This window comes from Dicentrarchus labrax, unplaced genomic scaffold (assembly GCF_905237075.1).
Source record: "Dicentrarchus labrax unplaced genomic scaffold, dlabrax2021, whole genome shotgun sequence".
NCBI classification, from domain to species: Eukaryota; Metazoa; Chordata; class Actinopteri; family Moronidae; genus Dicentrarchus; species Dicentrarchus labrax.
Window position 1 is genome coordinate 14,523,098 of NW_026136714.1, and position 17,970 is coordinate 14,541,067.

At 38.8% G+C, this 17,970-nt stretch overlaps 2 protein-coding genes across 10 annotated transcripts in view; both read left to right on the top strand.

Annotated features, from left to right (window-relative positions):
• Positions 1-3,458, top strand: part of LOC127376554 (calsenilin-like) — a 41,648-nt gene extending 38,190 nt beyond the window's left edge. For all 4 annotated transcript variants that reach the window (XM_051423543.1, XM_051423545.1, XM_051423544.1 and 1 more), the window contains one exon: positions 2,300-3,458. In XM_051423543.1, coding sequence (XP_051279503.1) covers positions 2,300-2,347 — 48 coding nt within the window. In that variant the 3' untranslated portion in view covers positions 2,348-3,458. The remainder of the gene's footprint in view (positions 1-2,299) is intronic.
• A 1,849-nt stretch (positions 3,459-5,307) lies between these two features.
• Positions 5,308-17,970, top strand: part of slc23a2 (solute carrier family 23 member 2) — a 35,214-nt gene continuing 22,551 nt past the window's right edge. For 4 of the 6 annotated variants that reach the window (XM_051423495.1, XM_051423499.1, XM_051423496.1 and 1 more), the window contains exon 1: positions 5,308-5,625. The gene's annotated coding sequence lies outside the window, so the exon portion shown is untranslated. The remainder of the gene's footprint in view (positions 5,626-17,970) is intronic. The other 2 variants (XM_051423501.1, XM_051423502.1) reach the window with 1 other exon arrangement.

Below are 17,970 nucleotides of genomic sequence, written 5' to 3' on the forward strand. Positions count from 1 at the left end.
AAATCTCAGTTACTCAGCAGCACAAATAGAGCTGTGTACAACCTTGCTGCCTTTAACAACATGTCGTCACTGGTTATACAAGCACTGACTCATTCACAAACACCGTAAAGCATCACTCATGTTTTTGAGAAATACCTCACTTTCTCGTCTTCATCCTGATTCACATCCAGGCACTCGACATCATCTTATAATTTGAGATCGTCTTCCATATTTCCCACCACCTCTCATTCACACGACCAATGAGAAGGTGGATTTAACCTAATTTCCTCTCTCAACACTTGACGTTTGTGCAATAATCACACACATAGACTCATTATATTGTCAGCTTAATAAGGCTCTGACACTTCTACCCCTTAGTCAATCAACAATCAGTTGTGCTCGTCATTTTCAGATGTACTTTTTTATTAAACAGAGCAGCTCAATTATGTGGCACAAACCAACACAAAACCTACGCTTACAGTAGGAAGAGGAGTAAGAAAAGGAGGAAAAAGCCATTCGTTGTTGGTAGTTTTGGTGGTTAAGGATGTTAACCTCACTCTACTCGACTCTTGGATATGGATAGGAGGTACAGTAAATGCTTTAAAGTACTTATAAGACTGAGCCACATACAGTATAGGGAGTGCTGTACATCACCCCAAGAACAGGTTATGTGTATGTTTCTGGGTCTTACACACAGTTCTTCTTGTCCTTACTGTCAGGCAGACATGACTGACTGGTCTCCATTTAGGAGCCGGTGGTAAAACCTCCCATTCTCAGGGTTGTCACTTCAACCACACGTCCACTGAGCTGCAGCTGAACCACACATAGCCCAAACCACAAGAGACTGGAGGTGGTTCATAACAGTACAATACATTAATGATAAAACCACAAACTACATAGAAAGAGAGAAGGTGAAAACAATGAGGGGCTCCTGCACACTGTCTAGCTTAACACCTCAAACTATAAATGATGCACATACTCCAGAAGATAACTGTCTATATTCATGTCGAAATGTATTGCATCATTCAATTAAATGTTTTTGTTTGTTTAGCTAAAGACCAGGAATATTTTCCACACTGCTGCAGTCAGGTTCAGTGTTTGATTTTACGGCTACAACCGTGTTTGTTTATTTATTTTTTATTGAAGTTTAAAAACCTTAGTTTATGGTGTTTGAATTAACACCATCAGTCCTTTTAAATAATTAAAAGACCCCTCTTAAATATTATAATATTTACTTATTATGTACTCACAAGTGGTGTAGACTCCATGATACGTGTACACCATATGCCCACCAGGATTTTCTTTATTCCTGCTGGAAGATGAACAAAGATACATATTCATGTTTTTTGTCTTTGTCTTTTTAATTCACAATATTAAATTACATTTTTGGGTAAGGACATATGATATATTTACTTTTATTAGTTTCTTTGAGTTTAGATAAGTGGGTAGACCTGACCTCCACCATGATGCCAGTTAATACTCCTCTGTATTTCCTCCCTGACTGTAGCTGGAAAACATGTCACTACAGCTCCAAAAGCTGCAAAATACCAACTGATATGTATGGGCTAGAGGGGACAGATTTACCTACAGTTGTGGGTGGATATGGGCAAAACTCTCCACATGTGTTGGAAGAAAAACAACGTTAGTGAGGAAAATAGAGAATATTTGGCCTCTTGTTGTAATTCTTTTGCCACAAGACTGACCTAATGTACGTGAGGTCCAAGATTAAACTATATGTGTCCACTCAGTTTGGGTTTGATCTTTAAACATCCGTGGAGCTCTGACTCACATGGGGTTAGTAGATAATGAGTGAATATTCAGCTTGAGCTGATCTATCTGTGTGTTTCATTGACCCCAAACTCAAACATTGGGCAATAAATGTGCTGCAACTTTGCAGCTGCTCAAACATGCTTTAATCAAAAATAATTTGGCTTCTCATTAAGGAGAATTGGTTGAACTTTAATATTAGAACCAGTATTTTCTGACTAATAATAAGAAAGAGCTTTGAATATTGATGAATTACAAACAATTTGATAGTGCTAAGTACTAACAGTACTGACATCTTTGAATGAACATTATCACTAATATTAAATTAATCCCTTTTGTCTGGAAAGACTTGACTAGAAGCTACATTGTCACTGTGGTCACTTGATAGAAATAGTATTATGTTTGAAGGAACGAAGGATAGAGGGTATTGAATGTTGTACAGATTGTAAAGGTTAATTATTTATTGTAATTTTGGGCTAAAGAACTACAATTTGACTTTGACTTTTACTTCACACGTCTGGTGACAAATGTTTTTCTTTATTTTTGTTTCCAGGACGAGAACATCATGAACTCCATGCAGCTGTTTGAGAACGTGATCTAAAGAATCACAATGCTCTCAGTTGTTGTCCTTCATTCGCTCACGTGCACAACTCACACACAAAACACAGCACACACCCATGCAAATCAAACTCCACACTAACACATGACATCCAGACACGTAAAGTAGGTACTGTAAAGATAAAGGAACTAGACGTTTTTTTTCTATTTCTCGCTGCGCTCCTTTAGCTGTATCTTGCAACTGCTTGTGGATTAAAAAGGACTGCTACAGACAGAAGAAGAGCTTGCTGGTTAAAAATCCCCATCTATCCAGTGTGTTTTTTTGTTTTTTTTTAATCCTAAATGAAGAAACAGAAGACCTTCTTGTGTTTTTACTGTCAGACGAAAAGAACCAACAAGGAATGAAGAAGCTTACTGTACAAATAATCCACCGACCTGAGCACACAAAGATTCTAGCTTTAACACTAATACACCTCGTCTCTCTCACACACAGTTTCTCTTTCACACACACAAACCTGCTGTTCCCTCAAGAGGTTTTAGAGCACTGGATGTAGTGAACTAACAGCAGCACAAAAAAAAATTTAAAAATCGCAGTGACACAAAAAATGAGAAATGAACTAAAGCATGTTTGTCATCAAATATGTGATGTGGAATTAGCTTGCACTACAATTTTATGACTATGTATTATATGCGCCTGTAATAAAGGCACTGTAGATACCTGCACCTGATACACCACTGGTGTATGTATATATGTATAGTTAATAGTTATATACCCTACGTCGTATTGGTCTCATCTGTGCTGCACTGGGTGATGGAACAGGACCAGAACTGAATATTTGTTTTAGAAATCTCTGTGTTAATCAGTTTAAAATCATGTTTAGTAGCAGTTCTTGACCAAATTTAAATGTTTTATTAAAATATTTCTCCTTTTTTTTGTATTTTGGAGGATTATGTTTTGCTGGTCTGATTGGAAAACTGAGTAAGTAAGTGTGAAGTAACAAAAGGACTGTTATTAGGTGTGTTCTTGCGCTGAATTAAGGCTTTATTGGTTCTTCAGTATCTGCGAGCATGCTGACTCTTAAGTGCCACAGTATTATGTCCAGTACAGTAGGACCTTTGTGATGTCGGTTAATTAAAGATGCTGTTAACAGCTGCGACTTCTCCTTATTATTGCGTCCTTTCACTACATTTCCTTGCTGCATTCAGATCATGAAGCTGAAAAACTATACGTGAACGAACATGAAGTAAACTGACAAGAGAGCCGTTAATCTGTCAGCAAATGTGAGGTGTGAAAATAGCCTGTTGAGAGAGTTATTACTTTTCTGGTTGAACATGGAATCCATGCAGCTCACAATGTGACATCTATATTGTTATCCTTCATCAAAGCATTCCTCTGCAGTTCAAACCAGGTTTACCTAACACACACATGCACACTCACCTCAAACTCCACTGCTTTTACACTGAAACCAAACAACTGGGGACAACATTGGGTGTTCTGGTGCACAAAGGCTTCAGATATGGTCAGTGTGTTCACATACACCTGATTAGATAATCATGTTATGCAGGTAATCTAAAAATGAACGCATTGTAACCTATAAATCTGCATATGCATGTAGAATCAGTGTGTTTACATGTACTTAAACCCTGATCCCTCATAATTACTGTTGACCTGTATCCCCAACATAAATCAGAATCAGAATCAGAAATACTTTAATAATCCCTGTGGGGAAAATACTTAATGAAGACCTAAACAGCCCATTCTGTGGAAACAAATGTAACATTCCTATACATCTATATAATCTGAAATGAAAATTGACCTAATATTGAGACCTTTTCTTGTCGAAGGCTTCCAGGTTATAATGTGGTTTTACAACTTTTATTATTTTGGTTTTTGTTGTATATATTGTGCTTATGTGAATCCTATTTCTAAATACATTTTGTTTTGTTAAATCACTGAAGCGTACACAATGATGCACAGAGTCTAAGAGTAAGAGGGAAGTCAGTAAGTGCCCACATCTTATTTTTTGCCCTGGGGTCCTCCTTCAGGTTAATCTGGCCCTGATCAGGTGGCCAGAGACATTCATGCTAATGTTGGTCCTTGTGAGCTGGTTAGTCACAGGCCCATTGTTTTATAACATACCATGGCAACATGGTAGATTTGAGTTAATCTGCCCCCATGTGGCCATAAAATGTATTAAAACCGTTTAGATAATAAGGCACTGCCCATATGTTCATGTAACAGTGTCTTTAGGTGGTATATTCCAAACCTGTATTTCATCAAAGCACTACAACCTTATCAAACATCTTAACAAACATATTACCAAACTCCAGTAGAGACTCTAAGGAAAGCTAATTTGTTATGCAAGGCAGTATTAAACTGGACATTTTCATACATTATATATTATTCACTTTATGCAAACAATCCCTTCGTCTCTTGACTTGTGTTTATTAGGGGACATATGTTAAACTAAATACCATGTTTTATAAAGATGTCAAATATCCTGTAATTCTCAAATAACTATCTACTTGATACATGTACCAGGTGTTCATGTAAAATCAATAATAGCTCAGTAAAAAAAAAGTATTTCAACGTCACCACAAGTTTTTGCAACTTTCTGGCTTAGCCCTGTTATTCAACCTTGTGCCAAATGGTTATGCCATAACTACCAGGTTCAGTGTGTGAATGTAGGCCAATAAAGGCAGTGCAAATAAACAACCATCAGATGGCAGTGTGGTGGAAACAGGAATGTCTCCACTGTGCCTGATGGCCGAGAGTATAGACCCCCTTTTCTTAAATAACATTTAAGGGGAACTTACGGGTTAAAACACACAGGTTATGTATGAAAGGTCATTATTACGAAAACTGTTGAAGGCACTGTCACTAAGAGCCTCACAGGGCAGCGTCACCGCTAAGCCCGCCTCTGATTGGCTGAGCCGCCGTTCCAGGGCGGGGCGAGAGGTGGACGCTTGACGTCACGGCTGGATGTGGGCATGCGCGGTGAGCAACGTCAACCCCGTGGCTTTATGAAAGGCGAAATCCCTCCATGAGAAGAGCGTGCGGTAGCTGTTTATAACCCCGTCTGTTGGAGAGAGAGAGAGAGAGAGAGGCACCTTGTGTCGGACGAACCAGGCTCTCTGAAGACGGCCTCATCTCTGTGCCACAGTCCCGTGTTGTTTGACCCTACCTTCAGGCTTCTAGTGTTGGCTTGTGTCTTCGCTTTCCCTCCTCCGCTTGTACAACACCAACCACGGGGACGAGCCAGCGGACGTTACCGTTTGCCGAGAAGGGAAGTGAGCTCCGTCTTCTCTTTCATCACGCAGGTGAGCACAAAAAACGTGTTTTTTAATCCCCCCTCCCTCCCCTCCCTCGTCTTCCCAGTGAGACAGACCTGGCGTACATGTGGATGTTGGGGAGGAAGGGTGTATAGAAACTGCTCTCTACGTGGTCGCAGCCGGGGCTCGAACTAGCGGCGGCTCGGGAGCGGTTAGAGATGTAACGGTGTTAAAGGGCTCTCCTCCGGTTGTTAGCTTGAGGACTTTGTGTGCCGGTGGGACCGTGTTGTCTGCTGATGCCGAAGTGTGACCGTGGCACACAAACGAGGACCAGTTAAGTCAGACTGAGGCAAATTCATTTCACGCAGGAGCTAACGTAATACTTAAATTTAATGGCGTGGAGGCCTCAAGGTTTCTAGATATGAGGGTTTTATTCTGACTGTAAAACAACAAAACATACAATTTAAAGGAAGGCCAAACACGCATCATTACTTGGCATCGACCCTTTTGCATTAGTGAGACCCCCATAAGGGTAGAGGTGGTCAGAAACACTGACACACTGGAGCTGATTTGGCCATTAGGATTTATTGGCTCTTGATGATGGGGTTGTCCTGGAAACGAGGCTAGGCAGGTGTGTGTGTGTGTGTGTGTGTGTGTGTGTGTGTGTGTGTGTGTGTGTGTGTGTGTGTGTGTGTGTGTGTGCGCTTTACAGCATGCGTTCATCTGTCAGGCAAACAGTCACTACCAAACCGGTAAAAATGTATGGCAGAGAAACATACAATGTTAGTGGATAAAGATGCTGCTTCCCTTGGAGTCTGGAGTTGGGGAGAGATCTAAAATAACTTGGTATTAAGCCCTTGATGCCAAAAACCAGCTTGACTGTCTCAGCTCCCGGTCTGATCAATCTGAATTGAAATTTCCAGATCATACTGTTGTGCTCAGTTTAGTCGGAGTAGGGATTTCTGGCACAACTTCACCAGCTTCAAAGTCTCACGGAGAACTTAAATAGTTTCGAGGTCAAAACTCCAGCAACATGTTTAGTATAATTAACTTTTATTGTGATGCTTTTCAGCTAATATAAACAACAAAGTAGGTCTTTATTGTACAAATTCTGCATGATCTTTGGCCTATCGTTTCTTTGTTTACTCACCAGCAATTCTGATATTAAATACTATAAAACTGATGTCGACAGGTTTTCATACTGGTGTGACGACCATCATTTGCACATCATGTCCATAAAAGAGGAAATTGAGTGTTGTACGGTATACACAGTAATGACATGAGATTAGTTATTGTCGGAGATTCAGAGTTTTTGTTGTCTGCATTAATCTGATGCACATATTTCGTAAGTTTCCCTACATTTTGGTGTTACCAGTAGGTTTTTAAACCTAATGGTGAAGTGCAAGTCTCAGATTTTTAGTTGGAGATGCACTAACCTAATACCCCCCAAGAAATGTTTGAGCAGCTGACTATTCGGCAGGCCAGTTGGATTTTGTCTGACTCTTCTCATGTGTTGAATCTTATTGTGAGCCAATGAATTCTGGTAAGAAGTGCGTTCTCCCATTGGGTAAGCACAACCGTTAAAAACAGTAATTTGTCCTTCTATCAGTTTTATTTTATTATTCACTTTTATCCTGGAGAACAGACAAAAGGGTAGCAGAGCGGTAGGAAAACTGTAGGATGGTGTTAACTGTTTGGTGCTTGGTTTTAGGCATGTAAGTGGCATGTGTTTGCATGTTTCTAGACTGTAGACACGCAGTTTAGACCAGTGTGGAAAGTGTTTTATTTAACCAGTAAAGTGTCCTTTTTGATGTATTTATTTTCTATTAGTTAATTCCTTTAATCCAAGACAATTACTCTGAAACTGGTCTAAAATATCCTGATGATGAGTGTTCTTCAGTGTATTTTTATGTCAAGGCCTATCTATAAGTGGCTCTCTTGTATTTTAATTTTAAATTAAACTTGTATGTTAGGCTTAGTGAGTTTTTAAAAAAAAAATTACATTAAGTGATTTGAGCAGCTGCTTAGTGTTACATTTGGTACTACAATCTTTGCACACAACACTATTCTTGTGTGCAGAGTATTTTGCATTGATTGCACCTGTGCCTGCAGTTCGAATAGGACTTGTAACTATATCTTGTATTGTGGCACGCTGGTGTGTGAGAGCAAGACCAAGGTTTGTCTCAGCTTCATTGAACTCTACTGTTGTCCATGGCAAACAACAATGGCCATATTGGTGCACAGCTAGTATGTGTAGTTACTGCTTTCAACACTGAGCCTTAAAACTGAACAACTGTGGAACTGTGTCAATTATTTTAGCATTTAGTATCCTGCTGAGTCACCCTCAAACCCAAGCAAAGGGCCAGACTAAGTTTTATTAGGCAAGTGTGCATACCAGGAATTTGGTTACCAACAGCTCACAGCGCGCATTCATGTACAGCCAGGCCAAAACAAGCATAAACGTATAAAAATAAAGTTTACGAAGGCAAAAAAGCCATAGAAACAGAGCTAAACACTGAGCAGCTGAACATGCGAAGGAGGTTTCAGGTTTAGTCAGCACAGTTATCCAGATAACTCAGTAAACCTGCATCTTGGCAGTGTTCCCAACCTCCTGGTCAGTCTCCACTTCAGACTCGTCTCAGATCTGACCGATGAGGGTTGGGGAATTTGACAAAAACGACCTCTCACTTGATGATGTAAAGGGAGAAAGGCTGTAGGGACAGTTGACATCTCTAGGTGGTGCCACTGCTGACTGTACAGGTGCTGGATGTAAGGTTGTCCAGCCTCTCTGGCTGCTTCCCGTCTGTAAGGAAGTCGATAATGCAATATTTGAGGAAGATATGCCAGCAAATGATTGAAATATGAAGTTTATTTCCTTGCCCCCCCCCCAATTGTTTCAGCTCTTAAGTAATTCATCATGTTTAAAAAGTAATTTATTTTTTAAACACAATAACAACTTACAAAATGTCACTGCATGAGAAATGTATCTCGTGACCGTGTAGTTGAAATGCAGCATCCGGAGTGTCCATCTTTTCTTGTATGGACGTTTGCCTCATAGGTTTTGGTTAGTACAGCCTCCTCTTACCTTTTTCTATTTAAAATAACAACCATGTTTCAGGCCAGAACATACAGAGTGCTGTGTGTCGTTCATTATCAGTACTAATCTAGGCATCCTGAAAAGTGCTGAAAAGGTACTGACCAGGTAATGCCTCCTGTTGTTCTTAAATGAATTAGTACATGTCCACGTGCAGCCATCAGTCAAGCTCATAAACATATTGTTGTTCCCCATTTCCCTAAAAGGTGCTTAAATACAGTTGCTTAGCAAGTTTATCTGCAGTTCAGCTTGTACAGAAAGCCGCAATTATCACATGCATCATTTCCTCTCCGTTCTTTCCCTGATTAAAGCTTTCTTTTCAGGCTTTCGCAGAAGCTCCTCCTTAGTAGTAAATGGATATAGAGCAGAGGATCACATCACAGGATGTTGGGCCAGGCTGGGCCAGGAACAGGCACAGTGAGGTGAACTGGGTCACAGAAATGGATTCCTGGCCCTGTTTGCTGTAGGCAGCGTGTGACTAAGATTACACCATAGTGCTGGGTCATGCTGTGCCTTCCCACTGTACTGTGTGTGTGGTGTTGCATTGTGGGTGGTAAATGGTAACATTTTGGCTCCAGATAGTATGACCTTAAATAAAAAAAAATAAAAAATTGTTGCAGTTTATAGGTATGTTACTTTTTTTGCTAAGTGAAGTAAAACGTGGCTACATATTGTGGCTTTCTAATCTTGAGTTTGTGTGTGAGATGAAATAAAGGGAGTAAAATGGAGATTAAATGGCCGAAGGCAGCATAGCACACCATAAGATTCTTGCATAACAAGGACTGAACAACATAGCCAGCAGTATTAAACTAAACTACAGTAATCACTATAACCGTATCAGAGAAGGATTTATCCTCCTCAGTGCCAGGAAAGTGATGTTTGTGAGCTGTTACTGATACTTCAGGGCAAGTTCAGGATGATATCCGCTCTTTACTGCAGAGGTATCCTGTGTAAAAATTAATTATTATTAATTTGCCATCCATCACAGAGGGCATTCCTCTGTTGCGTGTGTGGCTGGCTGTTATAGCTGCACACAATGACTGTCTACGTGCAATTGAACTGTTTTCACAATTCGAGATAAGTGTCAGTCATTTTGCCTGGTCTCATCTGGCATGGTCTAACGAGTTAGTGAATAAATGAGCATTCAATTGATTTCTTTTTGTATTTTAAAGATTTTCTCTGAATGTGAGTGGGGATGTGTGGATGGAAGAGACCAGTGGGGCCACTTATTGATTAATTGGGGATGCATGTATAAAAAACTATTTTCAGCAAAAATGCTTGTAGTGATATATTGGTGTCATTTAATCTACAAGCAGCACAGAGTAGGAGAGAAGAAGCAGCTCTGTGACGTCAACAAGAATTTGTTGCTAATTATAATTAATTAAATTAGCATCCAGTGTGTAACATTTGGGAGGATCTTTAGGCAGAAACGTAATATATAATATTCATAGGTATTTTTCATTAGTGTATAATAACCTAAAAAAAGGAATTGTTATGTTGTTATTACCTTTTTATGATGAGCCGTTTTTGTCTACAGACATAGCATGTTTCCTTCTGTGGAGGCACAGTAGCCCAGAACGGACAGACCAAAAACTGGCTCTAGACAGGGCGTTTTGCGCTATTGTTTTAAGAATACTGTTTGATTAAGTTCTTTGTTTAAGAAAGCAGCCTTTCTGAGTATCTTTGCATAGTCAAATGGGTGCACAATCCACATATACAGAGTCTATTTTCATTCCAGCTCAGAAATTCACTATATTGGTAATCAGTGTTTTTCTTTTTTCCCCTCTTGGCATCAGTCTCAAGAAGTTTGACATTTAAGTGATCAATTAATTTATCAAGAAAACAATACTTAGCTGCAGCACTAGTTGAAGAGTTTTATGTAATATACAACAGTGGTTCCACTGTGTCCTCTTTCCACCTCAGTAATAGTTGAATGCCCGGATGAAGCAATGACATCAATCTTTCTCTATTTAAAAAAAAAAAAAAAAATCTAATCAGCCATGGCCCAGATTTTGAGCCTCACATCCAGACAGTTAAATGCTGAAGCATTTCCTTAAAGGCAATCAGTGCAGTTTTGAAAATACTGGAACTGAGCAATGACCCACATCATAAGTTTCATTAAAATTTAATCAGCAGCATGACAGATGATGGATGGACTAGTAGCAACAGACTAAAGAGCATTTCTAATTGACTTACTTACTTTATTCTGTCCTACTGGAAGTTCTGTTTGAGGTCTGTGTCCACACAATGTTGTCAGAGTTTTGTTGTTTATCCATCTCTAAAGTGTTCTCTACGGTTTCGTAGTTTCAAGTTGGTTTTTGCGGGTTTTTTTCAAAAACAATTCTGGGCCTTTTTGTTTTTATTGGACTGATATTAACAGAGAGACACAGGGGAAAGAAGAGTAGAGAGTTGATTGGATCTGACGAAGGGCGATGGCTAACCATCCACATTGTGGGTATGTGGTATGTTGTGCCACAGATGAAAAGTTCTGAACTGAAAACCTCATTCCATTTCCTTCCTGTCTTTACATTAGTGTTGTAATTTCTAACATAGCTACATGTGACTGACAACCACTAACAAAATCTTCTCTAAAAAATAAACTTAAGAAAACCACTAACATTTCTTAAAATCACACCAGTCACTGCAGTTGTTATTGTTGTAGTCTTTCAAAGTAAAAGTTTAAGAGAAGTAGGAAGACATGAGTGGATGCACTCAACTTCCTAAATGAAATCACATCAATGTGAAACAACCACTAAGTGCACAAGTGCTTTGGATTTTAACTAATGGTAATTTTCATTATCGATTAATCTGTGTATTATTTTCACAATTATCGATTTGTTCCTTAAATGTCAAAACTGGTAAAAACTGGTAAAACAAAATCATATGTTTAAATTCCTCATATTGCATATTGTGTAATAAAAAAAATTGTGATGAAGCTAAAAATTCTCACATTTTTAAGAAGCTGATACTAGCATACTTTCCATACAGTCTATAACCCAAAGGTATTAAATTTAATATCATGTTACACTAAGAAAACCTTTTAAATCTTCACGTTTGAGAACCAGTGAATTTCTGGCTTTCTTTTCTAGAAATGTTTGTTTGTTGTGACTTGTTCTGTTGTGCTGCTCACAACAGTAAAGTCTGTAGTTCTGTTAAATCTGGTCTTCATTCAATCCTTGCAGATCACCTGCAATACACGGGATAATAATGTTTTATGTGAAGAGCAATGTGACCTTATTGTATGTTGAACATCTTGATCTCTAGGCCTCATTCTTTGATCCCTGTGTTCTCCTGGCTCTGGTATCAGGTCTGTGTGTGAGGAGCCTCACCCAGTGATGTCTCCTTATCTCTCTGAGCCTTATTTGTTTTGTCTGTTCTGTCTATCATGGATGTGTTTGGGTGGTTGTGATGATCCTGTGATACAGTAAAATAAGACGAGCTCTGGTTGAACTGTGATGGGCGTTGTTGTTGTTGTTGTTGTTTTTTTTCAATTTTCAATATTTTTTAGACCAAATGTTCAATTGATTAATTGAGAAAATAGTTAATTGTTAATGAAAATAATTGTTAGTTACAGCCTTAAATGTTGATATTTCTGGCCAAAACCAACCCGAAGCTGCAACAATTAGTCAATTGCCATGGATTTAATCTGGAACTAATTTAATAATCAATTAATTGTGAAAGTCAACACTGTCTGATTGTAGTCTCTCTAATGTTATGGTTGTCTGCTTATCATTGAAAACTGAACAGTTTGGGGTTTGGACTATTGGTCGGTCAAAATGAGACACTTGATATTTATGATATTTGCTTTTTATTGATGAAACAATTACTTTATTAATCAAAAACGTTATCAGCAGATTGGCTTAATAAAGAAATAATCATTAGTTGTTTGCCTTGCAGAATGTATGAGAAAATAGCTTGAAGTAGTACGTGTCGCAGACGGCCTCTAAACTCCATTACAACCAGTGTTGTAATGGAGTACAGTCACAATGTTTTCTCTGTGATGACACTTTACTGTTACTGAGTAACCTTGTTTGCTGTAAAAACAGGTTGTGTCTGCTTTAACATCTCAGGTCAGGCTGTTTTACCTGATCATTATGAAACGGTTACGGGGCTGAATGACGGTAATCTGTCTCCACAGTTACTGTACAAACGGCTTGCCCCATTGTGAGCAACAGCTGGAGTCTGGCTCGAGTAGGCTTAAAGGACTTCATCAACTTCAAGCAACAATGGATACCTTTTAGTCTTAGATATCCCTGCTGGGCTTGATGGGGGGAGGCCTGAGGATGTGGGTGGTCGAACAACCTAAAAGAAATGCGTACAGTTACAGTACAGGCCTACTTTGTCTTTTTTTTTGGTCTAACCTTCAACGCCCATTCACGTACTGCTGATGGCATGCTGTGTGGGTGTAGGTGTTGCTGTGAGAACGGGATGGAAATGCAGTTAAAGGCTGAACATCTCTATATCTGTGATCTAAATGTGACCGTCTTTCCTGCTGCTTTGGTTTCTTTTACTGAGAAATGTGTTTGTACAGCACAGCATGGGAGTCCACCTGCTGCTGAACTGTAAAAGAAAGCAGTATTATTTGGGGTTAGACCAGACACCACTTTTGTTTTTTTAATTCGCACTGTTCAAGTTGATTTTCATCTGGAGGTTGATTAGATTCCCGGACAATAATGAAACTCATTAGTCCGTATAAAATCGTATTTGTACTTTTGGTTATATCATCATCACAACCCATGCTGTTGTCTTTGCCAGCTTTTTCTTTTTAACTGCGTCCATAAAGCCTCTGGCCTGTGTCTTACGATCCAGGTGGCAAAACTGAGAGGAAGTGAAAGTCAGTGCAAATTAATAGAAGGCTTTATACAACGGTGTTTTCTATTTGAAATGAATATTTTGTCCCCCATGTCTACTGAAACTTTAAGACCTTTTATATTCTAAATCTGCTAGTAAAACTGCTACTAGGTACATTCTACTTTTTATATTTTTATCTTTTGTTTTCTTTACCATTATTTCTCTGCGTTTTATTGAGCTGTGTGTGTGTGTGCATGAATAAAGTTACTGACTTGATTTGATTCATTGACAAAAATGAGTAAGTGAGTAGTACTGCAGCCGAGCAGACCAATGAAAGAGATCAGTTGGGGGAAAACAGTACTAGATGAGAAATAAAATAAATATAGTGTACCCCAATCATAGGAATAAAATAAATGCAACAAAGTCCAAGCAGTGGAATATGGATGGAAATTAATAATTTCCCACTGTTTTATAAAAAGCATATTAAAGTGTTTAAAAGACAAGTTTTAGATTTACAGCATAGTCGTTCAGTAGTTTTATTTCAGCCGTCAAAACATTAATTAAATGGGATTCACTCAAACCAGTGAACTGCTCAGATGACATAATCGAGTTACAAAACCAGAAACGCTCACACATGTGAAAATGCTGTGTTTGTTGCATGAATCTTCAGGTGAATTCAAACGTCTGCGGTCTCTCGTGTAAGTGTGTAAAGGGTGTTTTGCTTTGCTTTGTCTATTTCTGTGTGACTGATAATAGCCCTGATTGTTATTGCCACTGCCAGCTGCCACTATAATTTGATGTTTAGAACAAATCAGTGTGCGTACATGTACCTGTGCTTGTGTGCACATGTATCTGAGGGTAGTTTCCACTTGACTTGTGTGGGAGGAAAGTGAAAATGTTCATTGCTTGTGACATGAAGAGCCAAATGTCTATAGGTGTTGACCACAAACCTCACCAGGTGATTTTATTATTTGATTCCTCTTTTCTTTTTAAAGGAGTTCGGTCTTATGATCGTTTAAAATAAAAATTTTATGCTTCTGGAAATTCCTTTTGCAAAGGGTGACATCACAAATACAGCATCCGATTTGGTGCAGCCAAAACCAGTATTTGGAGAAGGCCTTCCAATCTCTTTGTAACTAACTCACTAATTAACAGTGAAGGCTATATACAGCCTCCTAAATTAATATTTCAAACAAAAATAAATGGTAATAAACTATACATGTAAAGATGACATGTTTTTATAAAGAACTTTCATAGAGTCGTAAGAAAATAACTCAAATTTAATGAGTTTGAGACGTGCAAAAATACATTAGAATTTAATACCATGTAAAAATGACTTGAACATTTGAAATGCAGGGCCACCTCTTGCCCACTACTTTTATTTTAAATTTGAAGTAGTGCTGACAGGATCAATCACAAGAATATTGCTCAACAATTGTATTTTATCATTTCTCAAGACTAACTTGTAATTTGTCCTGCTTCCATTTTCTCAAATATGGACCTTTTTTAAAAGCAAAGCTCTCACCTTGTTCCTTTGGGATAGTAAAAGGCATGTTTTCACCTCCTACAGTACTATTTTATATACTTATAGGGAGGCACAATAAAAAAACAAAACACAGCACTACTGGAACTTTAGAGGTTAAATGCATTTATACAGTCTCAACAGCAGCAAACTGATCTCTCTGTGATTCATTCGGCTTCTGGTCATCAGTGAAGCCTGCTGGAAGAAGTCCGCTGGGCATCTTTGGTACATTATTGCTTACCCCTGTATTGAAGCACTTACTGGCACATTCATATATAACTCTGTTTCACATCATTTATCCCCTTTGGTGAAACAGCGGGTTGTCCCTGCAACTCAGCTGTTGAGATAAACTCTGTTATCTTCATTCACCTCTGCTCCACTGACAGGAAGTTGGCCAATGTAAACATGACCTTGCAGAAGTTTTACAGTCCCCCCCCCCCCCAACCCCCTTGACGGTGATACATGAACCCCTCACGTGTACCCAGTCATGTAAAGTGTCATGCTCAAGAACGTGGCTGCACAGTACACACGCATATCTTAACAAAATTACTAAAGCCTTTATGATGATTTCTTAGTTAAAATAGTTTCACAGCAGCTCGGTAAAGTTGTTGAGGTGTGATTGGCAGATTAATTATATTCCTGGTTAAACAGAGTGGCAACTGTCATTTGTATTGTTGAACTGTTAATAAGAGACCAAATACCTGTCGCATAACTATTTTTCACTATGAAAGAAAACATAAGTAACAACTTATTCTCATATTATCTTCTGTTCCAAACACATGTCAGTGCAACATGGCTATTTTAGAAATAGTGAAAAGTACTGTATTGTAAATGAATGTATTATTCATTTTAGATTAAACAAGCTGTCTAATGCACACCTGGTCCTTTTCTGTCTACCTTGATATATGGTTTTTCTAATTTAGGGATTACTTATTATTGATGTATTGTTTCAGGTGTAAGGATGGAAATCGAGAACCAGTTCCAAATTGTCCAAGCCATTCTAATTCCTTTTTTATTGAAACCGTCTGACAACGTTGCCTTCTATCAATGCCTTTTCCTGCTCTGTTTCTGCACTGAGATAGAGTTTATAAAACAGTTGCACTGAAACTGAAAACCTGTGTAGGCCAGATTTTCTTTTCCCCAACAGAAAGAATGAGAGAATCGATAAAGAATCGGGCCGATAAGCAGAAGCGGTAATGGCATTGCTATCAATAAAATCTTATCAATTACCATCCCTGCTCTGGTGATTGAAGTTTGATAGTTTGGTGATAGTAAGGCGATACTCATGAGATGAGTCGATTAGACATTTGATTGACAGTTAATTAATTTTTCAATCAAAATTACACTCAATAGTTTGCTGCTTTTCTGTTTCTGATAACAAACATTGCACTGTAGGTCAAACAAAACAAACAATTTGAAGATTATTATATTTTTCTCCACATTAAACAGTCAATCAGATTCGATCTGATAGATCAGTTATTAGTTGTAGCCTTCGTATTAGGATGCTGTTGTTTTTGTGAATGTGATCCTAGATAAAGTTCAATGAAATTTCAATGGACTTATTGCTGACGGTGGGTGGGCATTTGTAAAATTGTGTGAAAACAATCGACAAATCCACGGCTGGCTGCCTACCCTAACTCATGACCCCATTACTGTAGACCAGCGGGAGGCTTCATATAGTCCAGAATTGATGAGTGAACTGCAGACTAACATCTGGAGGGCATGGAATTGATACACATGCATTTCCACACTGAAACACATATTGGCGCTAGAGATGCAAACGCCAACACAAACATCTAGTGTGTCCTCCTCCGGTGGAATCCCACACAACTCGGCACAAGCCTGCACAGGATCCACAGATCAGGTTACCATGGTTATAGATCCAGGCGGAAACTCTGTCCACCAGCCCGCATATTCTGGGATGAGTTAAAATTACCACCACAGTTGTCTTTGTTCCTCCTGGCTTCTTTAGTGCTTTTTCTGTTGCTTTTTTTTTTTTTTTTTTTTTTCCAGACACATACAAACATGCACACTTTCCCTACTTTTATCCGCTATATGGTATCTTTAGTTAAGTTATTTTGTGTTTATGAAACCCCCGCTGTCTGTTGCATAATCACATAAACTCAGTTTCAGTTCTCTCTCTCCTCTCGCTCCAGTTCCCTGTGTCTCCCTTGTTTTCTCTGTGGTTGTCTGATGTTTTGTTGTGTGCGTTTGTGTGTGAATGAATTCCCAGTCAACATCAACAGACAGAAAACGGATGAGGAGAGTCTTTCTGTCTCTTGGGCGACAGTGGAAAAGGGCATTTGAGGATGTCATGCCACAGTAACATGGCTCTTCTGGTGCTGGCACACGCCTCATTGGACTTTAAGTCACCCAGAGGCTGCTGGGATACTTTCTGTCACACTCTACATCTCACAACTGACTCACGCTACTGTTAAAGCCTCAGGCAGGGCAGCACTGAGGACAGATATGTGCTCTATTTTCATGTGCTCTGTGTTGTATTCAATGGTCAGAGAATGACTTGAAGGATGAAAGACGGACGAATGATTTTTGTTACATCACATTGTTTGAATAATGCTGATTTATTATGACGTAGCTTCGATAACATGGTAATATTTTACTTGGTAAATGTTATCATTTGGGAACAAAATAAGTAAAAATAAGCTAGAGAAGGGGGAAATGAATATGTGCATTCAGTCAGACAGTGCAACATGCTGTAAACAAGCCAACAGTTTAATCAGATTATCTAAACCAAGTTAATTGGATGTAAATCCAGAAGTGAGCAAAATGTTGGTTATAATCCTTCACTGAACGGGAAAACTGAATGCACATAACTACTCCCACCGATGAGATCATAAAGCGTTTATTGAGAAATCTAATTCCAGTTTTTACATTTCCTCATTCCTTGTACTTTTAAGGTTTGTCACCATTAGCGACTGTAACAACAGTGGTAGCTAATATTTCTGGGCTCCACATAATGTTTTTA